The sequence below is a fragment of the Perna viridis genome, chromosome 2 (genome assembly GCF_037379345.1).
Source record: "Perna viridis isolate PV_CMFRI_1.1 ecotype Kerala chromosome 2, ASM3737934v1, whole genome shotgun sequence".
NCBI lineage: Eukaryota > Metazoa > Mollusca > Bivalvia > Mytilida > Mytilidae > Perna > Perna viridis.
Genome location: NC_142446.1, coordinates 4,574,702 through 4,594,666, shown reverse-complemented (window position 1 = coordinate 4,594,666; position 19,965 = coordinate 4,574,702). Strand labels below are relative to the sequence as shown.

The 19,965-nt window shown below is 32.8% G+C and overlaps 1 protein-coding gene across 3 annotated transcripts in view; it reads right to left on the bottom strand.

Moving 5' to 3' along the window:
• Positions 1-2,943: 2,943 nt before the first annotated feature.
• Positions 2,944-19,965, bottom strand: part of LOC148623364 (equilibrative nucleoside transporter 3-like) — a 31,339-nt gene continuing 14,317 nt past the window's right edge. For all 3 annotated transcript variants that reach the window (XM_088565185.1, XM_088565187.1, XM_088565186.1), the window contains 5 exons: positions 19,535-19,692; positions 17,747-17,852; positions 12,761-12,846; positions 9,707-9,909; positions 2,944-8,777 (listed from right to left, as the gene is read on the bottom strand). In XM_088565185.1, coding sequence (XP_088421311.1) covers positions 8,666-8,777; positions 9,707-9,909; positions 12,761-12,846; positions 17,747-17,852; positions 19,535-19,692 — 665 coding nt within the window. In that variant the 3' untranslated portion in view covers positions 2,944-8,665. The remainder of the gene's footprint in view (positions 8,778-9,706; positions 9,910-12,760; positions 12,847-17,746; positions 17,853-19,534; positions 19,693-19,965) is intronic.

The window sequence follows — 19,965 nt, the reverse complement described above, 5'->3', positions numbered from 1 at the left end:
GCTATCCACCTTCCATTTCAACCTTGCTACCATAGACATACAGCTATCCACCTTCCATTTCAACCTTGCTACCACAGACATACAGCTATCCACCTTCCATTACCTTCCATTTCAACCTTGTTATAATAGACACAAAGCTATCCACCTTCCATTACAGCCTAGCTACCATAGACATACAGCTATCCACCTTCCATTTCAACCTTGCTACCACAGACATACAGCTATCCACCTTCCATTACCTTCCATTTCAACCTTGTTACAATAGACACAAAGCTATCCACCTTCCATTACAGCCTAGCTACCATAGACATACAGCTATCCACCTTCCATTTCAACCTTGCTACCACAGACATACAGCTATCCACCTTCCATTACCTTCCATTTCAACCTTGTTACAATAGACACAAAGCTATCCACCTTCCATTACAGCCTAGCTACCATAGACATACAGCTATCCACCTTCCATTTCAACCTTGCTACCACAGACATACAGCTATCCACCTTTCATTACAGATTAGCTACCATAGACATACAACTATCCATTTTCCATTACAACCTTGCTACAATACACTGATGATGAAATGTACATAACCTCCACTTTTCTTGTCATTCAAAATAAAAAAAAAAAAAAACATGAAAGTATTTGTTGATGAAATATATAATATAGCCAATAACTAAACCATTATTTAAGGTTCTCCTTTATATTGTAACTGGATAAAAAATAAATCATTAGTAATGAATTGTGTACATTTTTAGTTCACCAAGCCTAAAGGGAGTGTGCACTATTGTCATCACTTTGCGATCGTCGTCTCCTTTTTTCAAACATCTTCTCATCTTAAACTGCTTGACCAATTGGAATGAAACTTTGCATGGTTGTTCCTCAAGGTATTTTGCACAAACCTAACCTGCCCAATACTTTTAAAAAATTTTGGCTCACTACACTTGCCATAGTTTCATAAATCAGAAAAATATACATGTTTAAATACTCCACAAGTTTTATACAACACCCTAATAGTCACTCATGGTAATATTAATATACAGTGGATTCCTCTTAATCACATACCCAATTTGCCAGAAAAAATCATGCAATTCCAGGAATATACTATTATCAGGAATGTTAACTTTTGGTATGATGTAATGGTCTTATTCTCCTATACTGTGAACGTAAAATAAATATAAGTGATCAAAAGAGGAATCACACACTCCCAAGACTATTGAAAAACTTTATTTCTTCGACCATTAAAAACTGAAAAAATTAATACCCACGAACATATTGACTTTTCAGAAATTGCAAAAATTAATACATTTATATTTTTTTTTACATTTTGGAAAAAATTCTGCGATAAACAGGAATGTCTGTTGAGACCTATGCAATTAAGAGGAAATTTTAACATGGAAGAAACAGGAAATGATTTGGTTTTTAAAATGCAATGCAATTAATAATCAGATATGCAATTAAGTGGAATCCTCTGTACATAAATGACTTTACTGGGGTAATGTGTAGTTGAATATTGATATTGTAAATTTCATTCATATACATAGATATGCAAATCTGTCCCCTAAAAAAGTCCTTTGCAACATTTCCTGTTAAATTTGGGACATATTTCATGTACAGGAATGCCACCTGTCAAATATAGTAGAGACTATGCCTTGTATTATAGAGAATGAACTTCATTTAATAATGTCTTCTTTAATAAACATAAAAAGTAACACATGCTTTGATATAGAACCCAAACCATATAATATAAATAAAATTAATAATCTAGCCAAGGTTATGATGAAAAGAAATAACCTCACTTGCACCAGGCTGGAAATAAAATTTCTGAAAAATTTGCCCCAACCTCCACCATAGAATCTAATGGTTATCCCCTTAACGACCTTGAAACAGATTTTTTTTTGTAATTTTTCACATTTACAACTTTGTAAATCTTCTTCTCAAAACCCTTATGACCAAATTTAATGAAAGTGGGCTAAGGTACCATGTACATACTGATTGTTAAAATTTCCATTGAAAAACATGGCTATGATTGCTAAAAATAGAACATAGGGATCAAAATAAATTTTTGAAATTAACTCTACAGCCCTTGAATTAAGCAAAATTTTGTCAGCGGTTTAATATTGTTCACTACCAGAAGACCGACCTAAGCCGAAATGTTCAAAATGATTCTTCATCCTTGCAGGAGTTCTGTGCCTTGAAACAGATTTTTTTTCATTTTCCACATGCATTACTTAGAAAATCTTCTCAGAAGAATGAAAGTTAACATAAATGTTCCTTAGGAAATCCTTCACAAACTGATTGTTTAAAATTTTTTAATCAGATGAAAAACATGGCCATCATTACTAAAAATAGAACATAGGAGTCAAAATGAATTTTTTTGCTAATTTTTGCTCAACTTTTGAAGAATAGTGAAGATGAAAGTTTCTCATAAAATAAACATAATAATCTGAGATGACTGGCAGTATTGAAGTAATTTTTAGCTAGCCATTTTATGGCCATTTTCACTAGTTGCTTGAATTCCAACGATTTTTTATTTCTCTAAGAAATATGGTATTCTAAGTTGAATAGTGATGACGAAATTTTTTTCTAGATAGCCATTTTCAAAAATTTCTAAAAACACTTTAAAAGCATTTCATACATTTTACTCAGTTGAACTTGCAGTATTCATTGATATATGCTCTTTTTGATGCAATTATCTGGTCAAACATGACTGAGTTAATAGAGCATGGTTTGCCAGGTGAGTGATTCAGGCTCTTCAAGAGCTTCTTGTTAATGAATACAAGTACATGCATTACTTTTTTTCAAATCTGGATTCAGTTTCTGAGTGAGTATAATCTTGAGTAAAAATCGATACAATTGTTAAACTGCAAAAACTTTAAGTTTTAAGTAAGTAATAATTTATTCATGAAATCAGTAAATGCATTTCAAAGATAAGATAGAACAAATTGATCTAAAATGATTATTTTATTATGCTATTATAGAACTATTGCATCATTTCATGTATTACAGTTAAGATATATGAATCACCCATAGTGTCCAAGTGTAACAGGGCACTGAATTTTTATACGGGTATAGTAACAAAAGCACAGGTATAATTAATTGGTTTGCTAAGAAATAGATTTTATATATAACACATATTCATTGTCAGAATAATAATGTTGTATAACAATTTGAATTATAGTGAAAGTACAAATCTTGTCAGGTTTCTGAGCAATTTAAATAGCTTCCTAGGTAGAATTCTGCCCTACATTATATGTCCTACTTAATTACCACTTAACATGTGTGATCTTTTGGACACAGTTCTTTTAAGTTTCAATAGCTGTCAATTATGATGACCTTACAGTAAATTTAGAGGGTAAACAACTTACGGTCATAATGACTGATATCTGTTCAAACTTAAAGGATTGTATCCACAAGATCACACTGGTGTTAATAAAGTGGCAAAATAAAAAATGTTTCACATGGCAAGGCTTGATATAAATGCTGAGGTCAAACCCTGACCAGTAAGGACATGTATGAACACACTATTCAAACTTTAACCAGCTTTATCTTTTAAACATAAATAATAAGTCAATGTGTGACCACAACATTCACCCTATCATGTAACAAGAAGTCAATGTGTGATCACTGCAATGACCCCACCATGTAAAGAAGTCAACATGTGACCACATCATGTAAAGAAGAAGTCAATATGTGACCACATAATTGACCCCATAATGTTAACACAAAGTCAATGAGTGACCACACCATCCCACCATGTAAACAAGAAGTCAACTAGTGACCACACTGTTGACCCCCATCATGTAAACAAAAAGTCAATGTGAGACCATATCATTGACCCTATCACGTACACAAGAAGTAAACTAGTGACCATAACATTCACCCCATCATGTAAACAAGAAGTCAATGTGTGACCACATCATTCACCTCATCATGTAAACAAGAAGTCAATGTGTGACCACATCATTCACCTCATCATGCTGTGGCACATTTTCAAGTCATTCCTATAAATCTGTTAGAAGTTTTTAAGTAAGTTTTTAGTCAGAAGTAAAATGTGTGTGTCATATGCCATAAGAAGAAGCAAAAAAAACCTAAAAAGAATCATGTTTTAAGTAATGTTTATAAGGAAGGGATGTATCATAATCCTTTTATATTAGGACTGAGCAAATATCAAGGGGAGATAACTAATTTAACATTATAAAATATATACAATATACATGTCTAGATACTTGAAATCACTGACATAAAAAAATTGGAAAACCTTTTAAAAAATCCCTGAAGTTTAACATCAATGAAAAAAAGTATAATAAATAACAATATTGATTATTCATTCCGCCTTAAATTGTAGTCAGTTGAATGTTTAGCATTATTTACAACTACATAGACCAATTGACAATGCAATGTCAACCATAAAGATTTATATAACCATTCATACATACACTATACATTTGCAGTAATGTACAAACACATTTATATAACCATTCATACATCTACTATACATTTGCTGTAATGTATATAAAGATTTATATAACCATTCAAACATCCACTAAACATTTGCTGTAATATACAAACACATTTATAACACCATTCATACATCCACAATACATTTGCTGTAATGTACAAATACATTTATAAAACCAGTTACTCATCCACTATACATTTGCTGTAATGTACATTCATACAGATGAATACCAAACTAATTTACAGTATAGATTCAGGTTTGTTTGGTACCATACAAAATATAACAGATCTAGATATTGTGGTTCAAAATGGTAAAGAAATGTATAATATATTAATGTTACTACACATTCTTACAGAGTACAGTTACTTTAAACCAATGACAAGAGGCACCCAGGAGCCTGAATCACTCACCTGTTTGAATTTTGCCTCTCAAGGCCAACAAATTAAACAAGAAGCTGTCCAACAATTTTGACTCACGAAAACTTTGATAGGACTTATCATAAGGATCATTTCAGCAAATGAAAGTTGAAATCTATAATAGTTTTCAAGACATTGGCTGAAAACTGTAAAAAAAAAAAAAATCTGTCATTTTCCCCTCTCAAGGGCAATAACTCTTATAAGGAGGCGTCTGACAACTTCTATGCCGGAAGACTTTTGTAGTCCTAAAAATAAGGATCGTTTCAGTTGTTGAAAGAATTTGGCTAAACCTAATAGTTTTGGAGATATATGTGAAAAACTACTGTCTGACCCCTATGTTCTATTTTCAGTATTTTCCGCGGCCATGTTTTTCAACAGATCAAAATTCCCCACACATCAGGTCTATGCACGATACCCCAAGATACATTTATACCAAGTTTGGTTCCAATTGGTCAAGTACTGTCAGAGGAGAAGATTTTGGAAGAAATAACATTAAAAATAGCAAAAAAACATCGAAAAAGGGCAATAACTCCAAGTTGGCTGAAAAGATTAAAATGAAAATTTTACCACAGATAGATTTCATCAAACAAAACACTTTTACTCAATCAGAATTTGGATAAATTTAACAATTTTGGAGATATATGCAAAAAACTACTGTCTAAACCCTATGTTCTATTTTTAATAACGGTGGCCATGTTTTTCGAAGGATCAAAAATCCCCATACTATTTCTATGCATGATACCCCAAGGAACATTCATACCAAGTTTGGTTCCAATTGGTCAAGTAGTTTCAGAGGAAAAGAGTTTTGAAAAATTGTTAACAACGACGACGGACAACGACGGACACCAAGTGATGGCAATAGCTCACATGGCCTTTGGCAAGGTGAGCTAAAAATGTAACTAAAGGCTCTAGAGAGCCTAAATCACTCACCTGGTCAAATATAGTCCTTTTAGCTTTCTTAAGCTGGATTCTTGACCTTACTGTACTATTCACCAGAATCATTTAAAGCTGCATTAGAGTCATTTTCATGAGTTTTGTTGCCATTGAAATATGCCTTAACTTTGAATTATAATTTATTTCTACTTTTCCTGTATAATTTTATTTGATATCAACAAATAAAATGCATTAAATATATGAAATTGGTGTCAATACAATTATTGTCTTGCAAGACAGAAAGTTGACCTACATAAATTTGTATGCATTACTACAAACTATTTTTTTTGAATAAGCAAAATTCAGTAGAATCAGAACTGAATAAATTTGGTAGCTAACGCAGCTTTAATCGATAGAGAGCATCTTAGTTATCTACACGATTTTCATATTATAATAAAATAAATCTCTCATAGACATTTTTTGACTCTTCAAGGGCATGAAAATTTTGGCAAAGATGGATCTCACAATGCTGATCAATTTTACCCTGTCAGAATTTGTTTATTTTCAGAAAAAAATCATCAATTTGACCCCCTATTAGCAACATTGGCCAAGGTTTTAGCCGACTAAAAATCCTCAGAAATTGATTGTTAAGGATACTGTAAGGTACATTCATGCGAAGTTTGGTTACATTCCTTCCAGTACTTAAAGAGGAGAAGATATTCAAAGTTGGAAATAAAACAATTCTAGAAAAAAATCCATTTCAGGACCCATAACTCATTCATCTATCAATGGATCTTTCTGAAAATTTTATCATAAGCCCATCTCATCATAATGAAAAATTTTACTCCCTGCTAGATTTTAGCTAAACCTAACTGTTTTTGAGTTATTCTGCAATTTGACCCCTGTGGTCTATTTTTAGTAAAGGCGGCCATGTTTTCTGAAAGATAAAAAATCCCCATGTACAGATTGTTAAAAATGTTCTAAATAACATTCATGCTAAGTTTCGTTTCAATCCATTTTTTTGTTTCATAGGGCAAGATTTTCAAAGTTGGAAATGTAAAATTCAGTAAAAAAAATCCATTTCAGGACCCATAACTCATTCATCCATCAACAAGGCTTTCTGAAAATTTCGGCATGGGTCCATCCCATCATGCTAAACAGTTTTATTCCTGCCAGATTTTAGATAATCCTAACTCCTTTTGAGTATGTGCAAAATTCTGCAAATTGACCTTTATGGTCTATTTTTAGTAAAGGCCGCCATGTTTTCTGCAAAATCAAAAATCCCCACACATAGATTGTGAAAAATGTTCTAAATAACATTCATGCAAAGTTCTGTTTCAATCCAACAAGTAGTTTCAGAGGGGAAGATTTTCAAAGATGGAAATGTAAAATTCAGGAAATAAATCCATTTCAGTACCCACAATTCATTCATCCATCAACAGATCTTTCTGAAAATTTAGGTGTAGGTCAATCCCATCCTGCTGAAAAATTTTACCTTGCCAGATTTTAGCTAAACGCAACTCTTATTGAGCTATTTCCAAAATTCTGCAATTTGACCCCTATTCATAGTAAAGGCGGCCATATTTTTTTGCCAGATCAAAAATCCCCACACAAAGATAGTTAAAAACACCCTAAGGAATATTCATGCAAAGTTTGGTTACATTCTATTAATTGTTTCAGATGAGAAGACGACAGATGACGATGACAGACACCGGTAATGGCAATAATGGCAATAGCTAACATGGTCTTTCAGCCAGGCGAGCTAATAAAAACAGATTTTATCCTCTGACTAATATTTAGAAAAAAAAATCCAGGTAAACATACATTTTGTATGGAGAATTGCTTTCAGATCTATTTCAGATCTAGCTACTTATAATTTAATACTTACATAATATAAAAATTAAATTTTACATGTTACATTAAACACCAGTCAAAGTATGAAATTGAATGTAAAAAAACAATAACAATGAACTTGACAATATGAATATACCAGTTTGGATAATTTAGCCTTGTTCAGAGGCTCATCCTTATATCAGTACTACTGCAGCATGCATTACCATAGATTTCAAAATGCAGCATATTAGATCAATAAGGGGGTAAAAATAGCCCTAACATCAAAATTATTACAGACAGGAGTGTTTGTTGTAAAAGTGGAATATGATAGTACAACTTGATTATCCTAAACTAATCAGGCAAACTTTCTTTAATGTTGTAATCAATATACGTGCTTGAAAATGGTAATTTACTTTGAAATGTTTCAATTTGCCATGAGCTTGTCCTTTTCTAACCTTATTTTGCATGAAATGCAAGATACAACTAGAAATACTGTGAGCAAGATCACAAATAACCCCTACTTCAAACTGAGTTAAATGTAAATTGAAAATTTCTCAAGTTCAATTATCTTCATATGATATCTTTTACATATGATGCCCAATATTCTTTTAAAGCGTCATCAAAATCCCTTTTGTTGTTTAGGAGGACTTGTGATTACAAGGTTTCAACATGTAAAACTCTTTGGTTTAAGTTGGATTATCTCCCTTTGGAGTCCTCTGACACTAATTACATTCTTTTAGAGACATCTAAATAAGATGCCCAACCTACCTATAAATTACATCAAAATCCCTTGATTAGTTGAGAAGTTCATTTACAAGAAATTTGGACAGACAATGGGGTGATATCTATATACCCCCATAATTTGTAGTTCAGAGTATAAAAGATATATCACCTTAAATTGCCTATGGCAGTATCTTTTACTGTGTAAAATTTGGATTATTTGTGTAATTTCCATGCAGAAGTAGTTGATATAACCAATGTATAGACTAAAACTTAGCAACAAAACTCAGACAGTGTGATTCCAATACTACAAGTAGTTTACATTCTTGATAGGTTTTTAAAGCACCATATCCTAGAAGTATTTTAGAGTAGTCTCACAATCAATAGTCCTATCAATGACCCTATTGCAAGGCCAACAGTCATACACACTGACATTGTAGCACCAGTAAACTCGGCATGCTGTGCAAATACTCTCCTGAAATAGAAAACAAATGATCAACACAAAGAAATGAATTCATTGATGTCTAAAAACAACTTAGGCTTATTTTCCATAATTTTAAAATTTCCAGCCAATGCACAATTATTAGTTAACTTTCCTTTAAATCAGGATATTGATCTTAACATAAAAACAGCCATGATCGGTGATCTTCCATATGTCAAAGAGATTTTTTATGATATTTAAATAAAACTATAAATACTATCCGCAAAGTTCACTTATTATAAGATGAAACTTTTAAAGTCATTGAGATGGAAATGCAAAACAGGAAATGCACATTAACATCATGTGATAAAGTATGTATAAAAAAGTTTCAGCAAATTCCATTCCCAGTTTCAGATGAATTGTGGTATGGAAGATGGGCTCCATTTGGGCCATGAATGATAAAGTCCTTGTTTTGTATCATGAAACCCCATAACTCAGATTGAAATGCAAAATAGAAGCACAATGGCATCATGTGATAAAGAATAATTGAAAAAGAATACTATTCAGTGGCTTCAGAGAAGTTGCGGCTATGAAGATGCCCTAGCAGAGGACGCTTACCCTACCGGTGCACCTGGTCCATGCTCCCATGTTTTTAGTGGAGTCCGAGTTGCTCATTTACTTTTGTTACTTTGTATTTATGATTTTAGTTACTTTATGTTCTTTGTTGTGTATGTCTGTTTTCCATGTCTGGTCTTTGTCCCTGGATTACATTCTTTTGATTACTGCTATAACCTTGGTTCCCTTGATTACTCTAACAAGGACAAGTCCATATTTTAAATCATGAAATTCCACAAATCATTCAGATAAAATGCAAAATAGAAGGTGCCGAATAGAATCATGTGATAAAGAAAAGGTGCAAGTTACATCAAATACCATTCAGGTATTTTGAAGAATAACCATTAGAAATCCCAAATAATACTTACTTTGGTCCATACATGACGCAGAGAGTACTCAAATAACCATTAGAAATCCCAAGTAAAAATATAAATATCACTGGATAAATGTCACTTTTGAATAATAAAGATGTGTTATGTCTTGGCATAACATTGCAGTATATCAATAGTGGAATAAATACAAATCTACTGAGAGTCAAAATTAACATCAATTTTGTCTGATGTGGACGAGGCTGAAACAAATAACATAAATTCGATTAAAATTGCACCTATATATAAGAGGAGGGCAACAAAAAATATTGCTTTAACTAGAGGTTCTAGAGTGCCTGTATCTCTCACCTGGTCAAAGGTAGTCTTTTTTGCATTCTAAAGCAACAACACAAAATTTACGCATATCAGCCAATCGGATTTATTAAGTTATGACATTCATCCTACTTTACTATTGTCATAAAAAATATGTTAACAAGAGAGCATTTTGGGTTTCTACCTGGTTTCCAAATTATAAAATAAATCTCTAATGGTCACAGTTTGGCTCTTTAAGGGCAATAACTCAAAAAGGAGTCATCATACAACTTGCTTGTGAACGATATCCTAAGGAACATTCATGCAAAGTTTGATAACAATCCATCTGGTAATTTTAAAGAAGAGGACTTTCAAAGTTGGAAATGTAAAATTCTGGCAAAAACATCCATTACTCAAACACCTGTCAATGGATATCTCTGAAAATTTAAGCATAGGTATATCTCATCATGCTGTTCACTTTTACTCCCTGTCAGATGTTAGCTAAACCTGCTTTTTAGTTATTTGCAAAATTCTGCAATTTGACCTCTATGGTCTATTTCTAGTAATGGCAGCCACATTTTTTGTTAGATAAAAAATCACCATGCACGGATTGTCAAAGATACCCTAAGGAATATTCAAGCAAACTTTGGTCACAATCTGTCAAGTAGCTCAAAGAATATGTTTGGAAAAGTTTATGGATAACGACAGATGACGGACACATAGTAATGGCAATAGATAAGGGCCAGATGAGCTAAAAATAGTTTAGTGCCATGATCTAAAACCATTTTTCACATAAATTTACAACTTACAAATATTCATATCATCAATATCTACTGTAGAGTAACTTTTGTTTCTGTCCAGAAATTTAAATTCATAATAAAATGAAGTACTGGTATTCCTGTTGAAAACTTAGATAGTACTGAAATCAACAAATTCTTCATAAACTAACTGAACAAATTTTTTAGAGATACCATGAAAATTAATACCACAAGGCCATTGTTTTTTTTATTTTTAGTTTTACGAATCTGCTGACCCTAATTTTTAGCAGTTTAGAAAAAAAAATAAAATGCCTTTCGTTTCGTTTTTTTTTTTTTTTTTTTTTTTTTTTTCGACCGACAGCTTTGCAAAACAAAAAAAAAGGTTAAAGGTTATTGGCTATATCTTTTAATAGTCTTAATCTTTGTTGCGATTGGAAGACATGCATTTTTTTTTTACGGTCTCACTAATTACCGACAAGAACAAAAATTAAAAACAAATTCATAAAGGCTCAAACTGATTCTACAATAGGCCAAGCTGTATCTGACTAATTTGATCCAGATCTATTAATAGAAAAAAATATATGGAAATATTGCTTACATTCAAGGAAATGGCCACACAGTATGATTCGTTCCTCCACAGAAGTGGCAACTAATTTGCCTGTGGGAGTGACGAGTGAAATGGGTAATATGGGGTAGGCACTGCCTAAATAAACGAGCACTGTGAGCTTTACTATACATGTACCGTCTGTGCTAGACTCGTAAAAATAATAAAAGATAAAGAGGTGGGGGGGGGGGGGTTAAGGATGAAAATGTTTGCTTTGCAAGTACAATATTTTTATGTATATTTTAGCAGCAAGCAAAATCAATATTTTCATTTGAAAATCAGTCTTGTTAATTAATGGGTGATTTTTTTCCAATAAATGAATAACTTGAACAATGTTTTTCCTCAAATTACCAACCCCAAGAGCATACTCCCCTTTCCTCTTGCTCTCAAAATGGTCAATAATTTTATAGCACTTCGCAATACTTTACATTTTTTATCCCTTAAGGGCATCTCTAGCAACATCCTTCTCAGTTTAGGCCTCTCAGATCAATCTGTACAGATACCGGAAATATTACAGTTCTCCACGAATGGTAGGAATATTTTACACATATCATTTGACGTAAACAAATTCAGACGACAGCTGCAAATTCCAAACAAGAAAATGACTGCCTTTCCTATCTTAGAAAAGCTATGGTTTGATTTTGATAATATAATCGGACTTATATTTTTTTCTGAGGCGTGTTAGGTTCTTGACAACAGCAACAGCAGAACAGCGGAGATACACGTACATACATATACATCCATGTGTTCCCGAAGTTTTTATAAATATAACATTCACTTCTTTAAATAAGTAAAACAAATTAGAAAAAGACTTGAAAACTATCAGAAAAGATGAATTTATTTTTACTGAAACATAATCTTAACCTATATTTTTTTATTTGTTTGATTGAAGGAAATGATCAATTTTCTCTGTAAGGACAGTCACTTTTTGTTCCTTCCGGGACACGACTTTTTTTTGTTAGTATATTGGGGAATCTTAAGGGAAATTTAGAAAGTACATGTAATAACGGTAGAGCTCACACCACTATTAACAACTATACATTTATTGTTTGAAAAATAATAAAAAGAATATTCAGCTCTGTTTCTGCTTAATATTTAAGAAAAAGTGGAAAAAAAAGAAGGCAGGTCCTAAAACCTTGTGGGTAGAATATCAACACATTATTTTAAAATGGTTGAAACAATGTTAGACAGAAAGAAAACAACACAATTTCAAATGCACAAACACAAATTCAACCCATTTTGTCTTAAAAACATATTAAATATGTTCAGAAAAGTGTTTAACAAAATCTTCAACAAATCTTTAAAAAAAAATTCTAAGATGTCTCTCTTTTTTTCTTTCTTTTTTTTTTCATCCTCCTACCCATGGCTTTAGTGAAATAATTTCATAAAACTAAAAATTAAAAAACAATGGCCTTACATGTAGGTGTTGTAAATACTTACAAAGTGTATAATACCAGTAAGTGACCTTCCTGTCCAGTCTCCAACATTAAACAAAAGGAAACATACAACTGGGGTGAAGTATTTTACTGAAAAAAAAGTTAAACTAATACAGAGTCAATATTCGTCCAATGTTTTAGATAACTTTTCAAAGCTTTTCGGATCCCTAATTGCCCACCTTGGTTTCAAAGTGAGCTTATAAGAATTAAGTACTCTAAAGGGCACAGCTTGACATAACTGCACAATGTCAAAGCCTCAACAGATATGGCAGGTATGGGAAGTCTATCCTGACACACCTCTTAACCCCTTCCTTCATGGGATAAGGCTGATGTGTCATTTTATGACACAAGTGACTCCAGCCAAAAATTCAAAATCTTCAAGATTTTTCAAATTTAGTCCAAAAAAGCTCCAACTACGTGGAAGTACTGACTGGCAAAGTGTCTTCAGAAATCATGTTGTGAAGACTGGTTCATGGTTACCATGGAGACAGAAGGGGGCCTCCCTCAAAGGGGCAGAAAAATGCATCTTTTTACAACTTTTTCACTGAAAATTGGCTTTAAAATTGAAATAAAAATTGTATTAAATGGTCAGATACCTGCTAAATCTATTACATAAAGCTATTAAACGAATTTAACAAGATTTTCCTTGCACCCCTTCAAACTCCCAGAGGGGCACACACCCCTTCAGGACCCCCTGCAGGATTTCTTTTTGGTCCCCAACCGCACCAAAGAAAGTCATTTTTTAAGTGGAAAGCCTTTCAAGTCAAATTAACCAAAAAATACACAGAAAGCCATAATTTAGGCCCTTTACAAGCCCTGGAAAAGGAAGAGTGTTTTAAAACAAAAGGCTCTCGAGGAGCCTGAATCACTCAACTAGCAAACCATGCCCTATTAACTAAGTAAGTGAAGGTATCATGCTTTGTATCATGTTTGAAAACAATTGCAGAAAAAAAGCATCTTACTGATGAATGCTTTAAGTTCAACTGAGTACCTAAGGCACTGTAAAATGTTGGAAATGCCTTTAAAGTGTATTAAGAACCTCTGGAAAAAATTTCTACATAGGTCGGTCTCATGATGCTGAACAATATCACCACACAAAAATTTTGTTAAAGGTAAGTTTTTGAGTTATTTGCAAAAACTACCTTCTGAGCCCTATGTTCTATTTACAGCAATTGCAGCCATGTTTTTCCAAGGATCATAAATCCCAACGGTTATTTTGTGCAAAATACTCTAAGGAACAATCATCCCAAGTTTACATCCTGTCGGTCTGGTAGTTTCAGAGGAAAAGATATTCGAATTTTTGCCACGACAACGACGATGATGATGGATGCCAAGTGATTGTATAAGCTCACTTGGCCTTTAGCCAGGTGAGCTAAAAAGCTAACGATGACAGACAACAACAGATGACAGATGCAAAGTGATAACAATAACTCACACAGCCTTTAGGCCAGGTGAACTGAACAGGGGCATCAAAAGGGGTCATTATGAAGGTAAGGTATAATGTAGATTGTAATAAAATGTTTGACACACCACATGTTTCTAACATTATGTGAATGTAATTATATACCTAGTAAATGGAAGTCCATCATGCATCTATGATAAGTTGGGAGACACTTGCTTTACAAAATTACAGTTTTAAAAGCAAGAACTCCTTAACAAGTTGTAAAAAGTATTTAAAATTTACACTTCATAACAATACACCATACCAAGTATGAAAGAATCTGACAAGAAGTTTCTAAGAAGATGTGTCCACAGCATCTTCCATAATTGAGAAATGCTGACAATATTCTCTACGTCCCACAACTCCTATAAAAATTAACGAATCAAAATAGACACTGTATGGACATCAACACTTCATAAAAATATATCAAACCAAAGGTGGAAGATGTTTCAGAAGAGATGGGTTCACCTAGTCACTGTGACAGACACAAACCATTATTCAATCACTTTGTCACAATTGCAGTAGGGGATATTCATATCAGTATAGCCAGAGTTTTGAAGGTGTAGAAAATCTCTATATCTATGCATATATACTTATGTAGTGAATTAATCCCAGACATTAGTCTAATAATGAGTATTTTACTCTCAGAGGGCCACAGTGAGTTCAACTTTTTCTTTGACATTATTTTGATATTGTTACAAATTTTATAAAACTGAGTTATTTTTATTCAAGTGTAGAGACCTACCTCAGGTCTTATATTTGGAATTTTAGAATTTGACAATTTTGGTATTGGTGCTGTTGGTTAATTATATGACAGTAACGGGGCAGATTCAGACAGGGGCGTGGTGGGCGTGCACCCCCCTAAATTTGCAAAGCATGGCTTTTCAGGAGTAGATTTAGCCGGTTTTAGGTTGAAACTTTAATTTCTCGCTAATTTTATCACAAAAGATATCTACAAATCAATCATATACTGTAACAGTCAAGTCAAGGACATTTGAAAATGCTTGCTTATATTGCTAGAAAGTTTGTTTTTTTTCACTCCAAGTCAACATAAAAATGTTAATCTCTGGGGATTTGTATGGACATGTTCCTAGCCAATAAAAATCCTTGATACTCAATCAAGTCTGGGAATAATAACCCTTATTATACATCTCACACAATCAGACTCCAACTTCCAACTGCAAACATTATGAAATCATGATGGGCTATCATAAAACTACATTTAATAGAAATCGAACACATCTTGATGTAAATTGTTGTTGATCCAGACCTTGTTTCCTTCTTTCAAAAGTATTCAATGGTAACAATAACTTCAAATACTATTTATGGCATTGTGATAGGGCAAAGAAAAATAAAGAGAGAACACATAATTTCGTAAGTCCGTCAGTCCTTATAAAATTCAGACAATGATTCATGATGAAGAAAGACCAACTGAACAAATAATCATTTTTCAATCTACATATGCTACACTTTGACGTAACAATTGTCCTTTCTGTCTCCAGGTCTGTACTTTTGAGAAAATAAAAAATTTATCTCCCACTAAAATCAACCAAATTGAACAAAATCAAGAATGTTAACTCTTGCAAAGTACAAATTTTATCTCAAAAAGCCCAACATCCAAATGAAAAACTGTGACTGATTATGTGGTCTGAACCTGAATATGAACAAGAAATAAAAGTAAAGTTGGCGGGTTTTTGACATGGTAATCAGAAGTAGTCATGTATGTATGGACAACAATTGAAGAGTGATGCAGGATAGTGAATTTTTTTTTAATTTTACACCGAACAAATAAAATTTTTGTTTCTTTATTATTTATGGACAGAATTTAAAAACATATAATTCAAAACAACACGAATTGCATTCAGTCAGTATCAAATCCTTGTTTATTAAAATAAGGAGCTGTGCTTGAAGTGCATGATATGACCATTGTCCTTTTAACTTGTCCTTATGCTTTTAATGAATTTACATGATCAAATAGAAATTCTGTGAGCCCTGTCAAAAACCCCCCACCCTCACCAAAAAAAAAAAAAATAAAAAAATAAAAAATGCTCAAAACATTTGTATTTTCAAATGCATATATATTCAGCCTGCACTATAATTTGCAATATGTAATGAGTATACATAAAAAGATAGAAATCATTCATATGGAATCCACCTCTGTGGGCCCCACTGTGGTAAAATCTTGTACTTCAGCCATGCACAACACATTCAATTGATCACCAGAAACTCATTACAGCCAAGACATGAAGCAGTTATGCAAAATCATTTATTTGACCTGGACGTAAAAGTTCAAGGTCAAAGGTTAACAACAAAGTACATAACACATTGTCTTGAGTTGATCGAACCTCATGCCAAATATCAAAATCAAAAAAGACAAGAAAGTTACAGCCTGAACATGAATCAACATCAATTTGACCTTGTGATCAACATTCAGGTTAAAGGTCACCAACTATGTTACGTGACACATAGACTTGAGCCAATCTTCCCTCATGCCAAAAGACAAAAAGGATACAGCCCAAACACGAAACATTTATTTGACCTTCAAGTCAAAGTTCATCAACCATGGTAAGAGACCTTTATGCAACATATCAAAAGCCAACACCAAAAGACAATAAAGCTACAGTCCGACCATGGATCCAGAAATGGTAAAAAATGCCATTCATTGACCGACAAATTTTCCCAATATCCGACAACCATTATCCAATATCGGACATAAAAAATTGTCAACCCTTATAACTTTCAGTGTGTGTGGTGTATAAACATCCTGTCTACCTGTCTCTTACTTGTTTAATAGAGATTAATTGACAGGTGCGCGTCAATTTTAGCCGATGTGCAGCCACCTGTGACTGTGATTTACCTGTAACTGATCAGATGATTGCATAATTGAATTAACGGTACACGTGCAGTCCCATTGCATAAACGAATTAATTGAAGTGACTCGGACAATTTTCATACATTTATTACTCGATTTATTCAGAAAAAGATTGAGATGTCCATTGATCATTTTCCCTCTGACCTTTCAGCGGTAACAAAACTACCACTGAGTCGTAGATTGTAATTATAAATTTGTCGATTGAATCTTTTTAACGCAGAAGTAAATGGCCCATTTAAATCAATATACAGAATGTATTCGAGATTTTCTTTTACAAATAATCAACTTTTTTCATCACTCGGAAGTTTTCGGCTGTTAGCCAATGTGATGAAAAAGTCTGAGAGATATGATATTTGGTTTACATGTTGGAAGGTCCACGTGTGGGTCAGATGTGATGATATAACACAAATTTTATTATTTATTTTTTAAATAACTACATGTACATGAACAAGCTTTTTTTTTCCTTTTTTAAGTTTTCGATCTGAGCAAGACTGACACAAATGACTGCTAAAGTTTGATAAAATGACCGGCATGGGCTGTCTTTTCAAATTTCTGGACCCTTGAGCCCGACATGATTTTTTATGGACAGATGGACAGACTGATTACTTTAGGACATCTACCACCTTGGTGGTAGGGCCCTAATCAATGCATCTCTACTATCAAAGTACTATTCTTACCTCTCCAGTTGCCAGTATTATATGGTTGTATGTTGGAGACCAAGGCAGGAAAACAAGCTAATGTTACTATAAATATTAAACACACACTAATTCCTTCTACCCATACCTACAACAATATCATAATTCATTTAATTCCTTCTACCCATACCTACAACAATATCATAATTCATTTAATTCCTTCTACCCATACCTACAACAATATCATAATTCATTTAATTCCTTCTACCCATACCTACAACAATATCATAATTCATTTAATTCCTTCTACCCATACCTACAACAATATCATAATTCATTTAATTCCTTCTACCCATACCTACAACAATATCATAATTCATTTAAATCCTTCTACCCATACCTACAACAATATCATAATTCATTTAATTCCTTCTACCCATACCTACAACAATATCATAATTCATTTAATTCCTTCTACCCATACCTACAACAATATCATAATTCATTTAATTCTTCTACCCATACCTACAACAATATCATAATTCATTTAAATCAGTTTACAAGAACATATAGTTAACCCATCCACATATTAGTTAGTCACAATAAAGTTTTATACGTTTTCAATGATGGAAATGTAGGGACAGCAGTAAAAATGATTGAGGACAAAGTCCTCATAATGGTAAGCAATGCAAATTTAACCGAGGACATTTAAAGCACTGAGATTTTAGTCAGGAAGTGAACACAGAATGAGGATCTATACTAGTTTTGTATATCTCACAAGAACATAATGTTGAAATCTTTAGTCAAATTATGAAGAAAAATAAATCCTAATTAATGTTAAACTGTAAACAAAAATATCAATACATTGAAATTTGTCCTCTTACATGTTACACCTGCCTCAAATTAATATGAATATGTTCCTTCCAATGGCCATTTCTCGTATGTAACACAAGTGCTACATTTTAACTTTAAAGTGACAATAGGTAAACCAAACATCTGTCTTACCCTACAGTCCCCTTGGACAGTTTCCACTGTATAGTGTTCCCCAAAGGAAACATCTGTCTTAACTAATCCCACAGTCCCCTTAGATAGTTTCCATTGTATAGTGTTCCCCAAAGAAACATGCTTATTTAGTATTCCCCAGGGAAACATGCTTATAATATAATGTTTCCAAAGGAAATATACTTATTTAGTGTTCCCCAAGGAAACATGCTTATAACATAGGGTTTCCAAAGGAAATATACTTATTTAGTGTTCCCCAAGGAAATATGCTTATTTAGTGTTCCCCAAGGAAACATGCTTATTTAGTGTTCCCCTATGGAACATGCTTATAATATAGTGTTTCAATAAGGAGATATGCTTATTTAGTGTTCTCTTATGGAACATGCATATATTATAGTGTTTCCAAAGAAAATATGCTAATTTATTGTTCCCCAAGAAAACATGCTTATTTAGTGTTTCCCAAGAAAACATGCATATTTAGTATTCCCCTATGGAACATGCTTATAATATAGCTTTTCCCTAGGAAACATGCTTATACAGTGTTTCCTCAGAAAAACATGCTTATCATGCATTATGTATTATATACCTTTAAAAGGTAAAAATACAAGTAAATACAACTAAAAAACAAATAAAACATTTTAAAAAAAGAAATAAATTCCCGTATTTTTAGCCAAACAACCTTTGACAAACTGTACATGTGTGAACCACTACATACATCAAAATAACAATATACCTCAATGTAGGGTAATAGCAAATTACTGAACTGATAAACTCTAGGCAATAGTCAAAGGGAAAGTCTGTAAAAATTAACAATACTCTGCCCCAAACCTTTTTAAAGACATCATTATGATAAGAGAATGGCCGTATTTCGACACTGTCAGTAATAATGTCATCCTTCAGTAATGGGGATTTCTCATCCTCTCCACCATTTACAAGACTCTGTTTACCAACATCTACTGCAATACTTGTGGTTAAATCAGAATTTACTGGAAATAAATATATTAAGATAAGGGTTAAGACCAAACAAAGTAAACATCCTTGCTCATCTTACTTCTTTGATCTTTAGTAAGGAAACAGAATGTATTAATTAAAAAATGGGGAATTTTCTTACTTAATGATTGTTTTTATCATAAACTACAGACAATCCAATATTCTGATGCACCCAGAAGGTGAAAAATTGATCTCTAAACTAAGGATCACCCTATATTCTGTTGCACCAGAAGAAAAATAATGGTCTCTTGTTAGCAAAGTGATTTGCC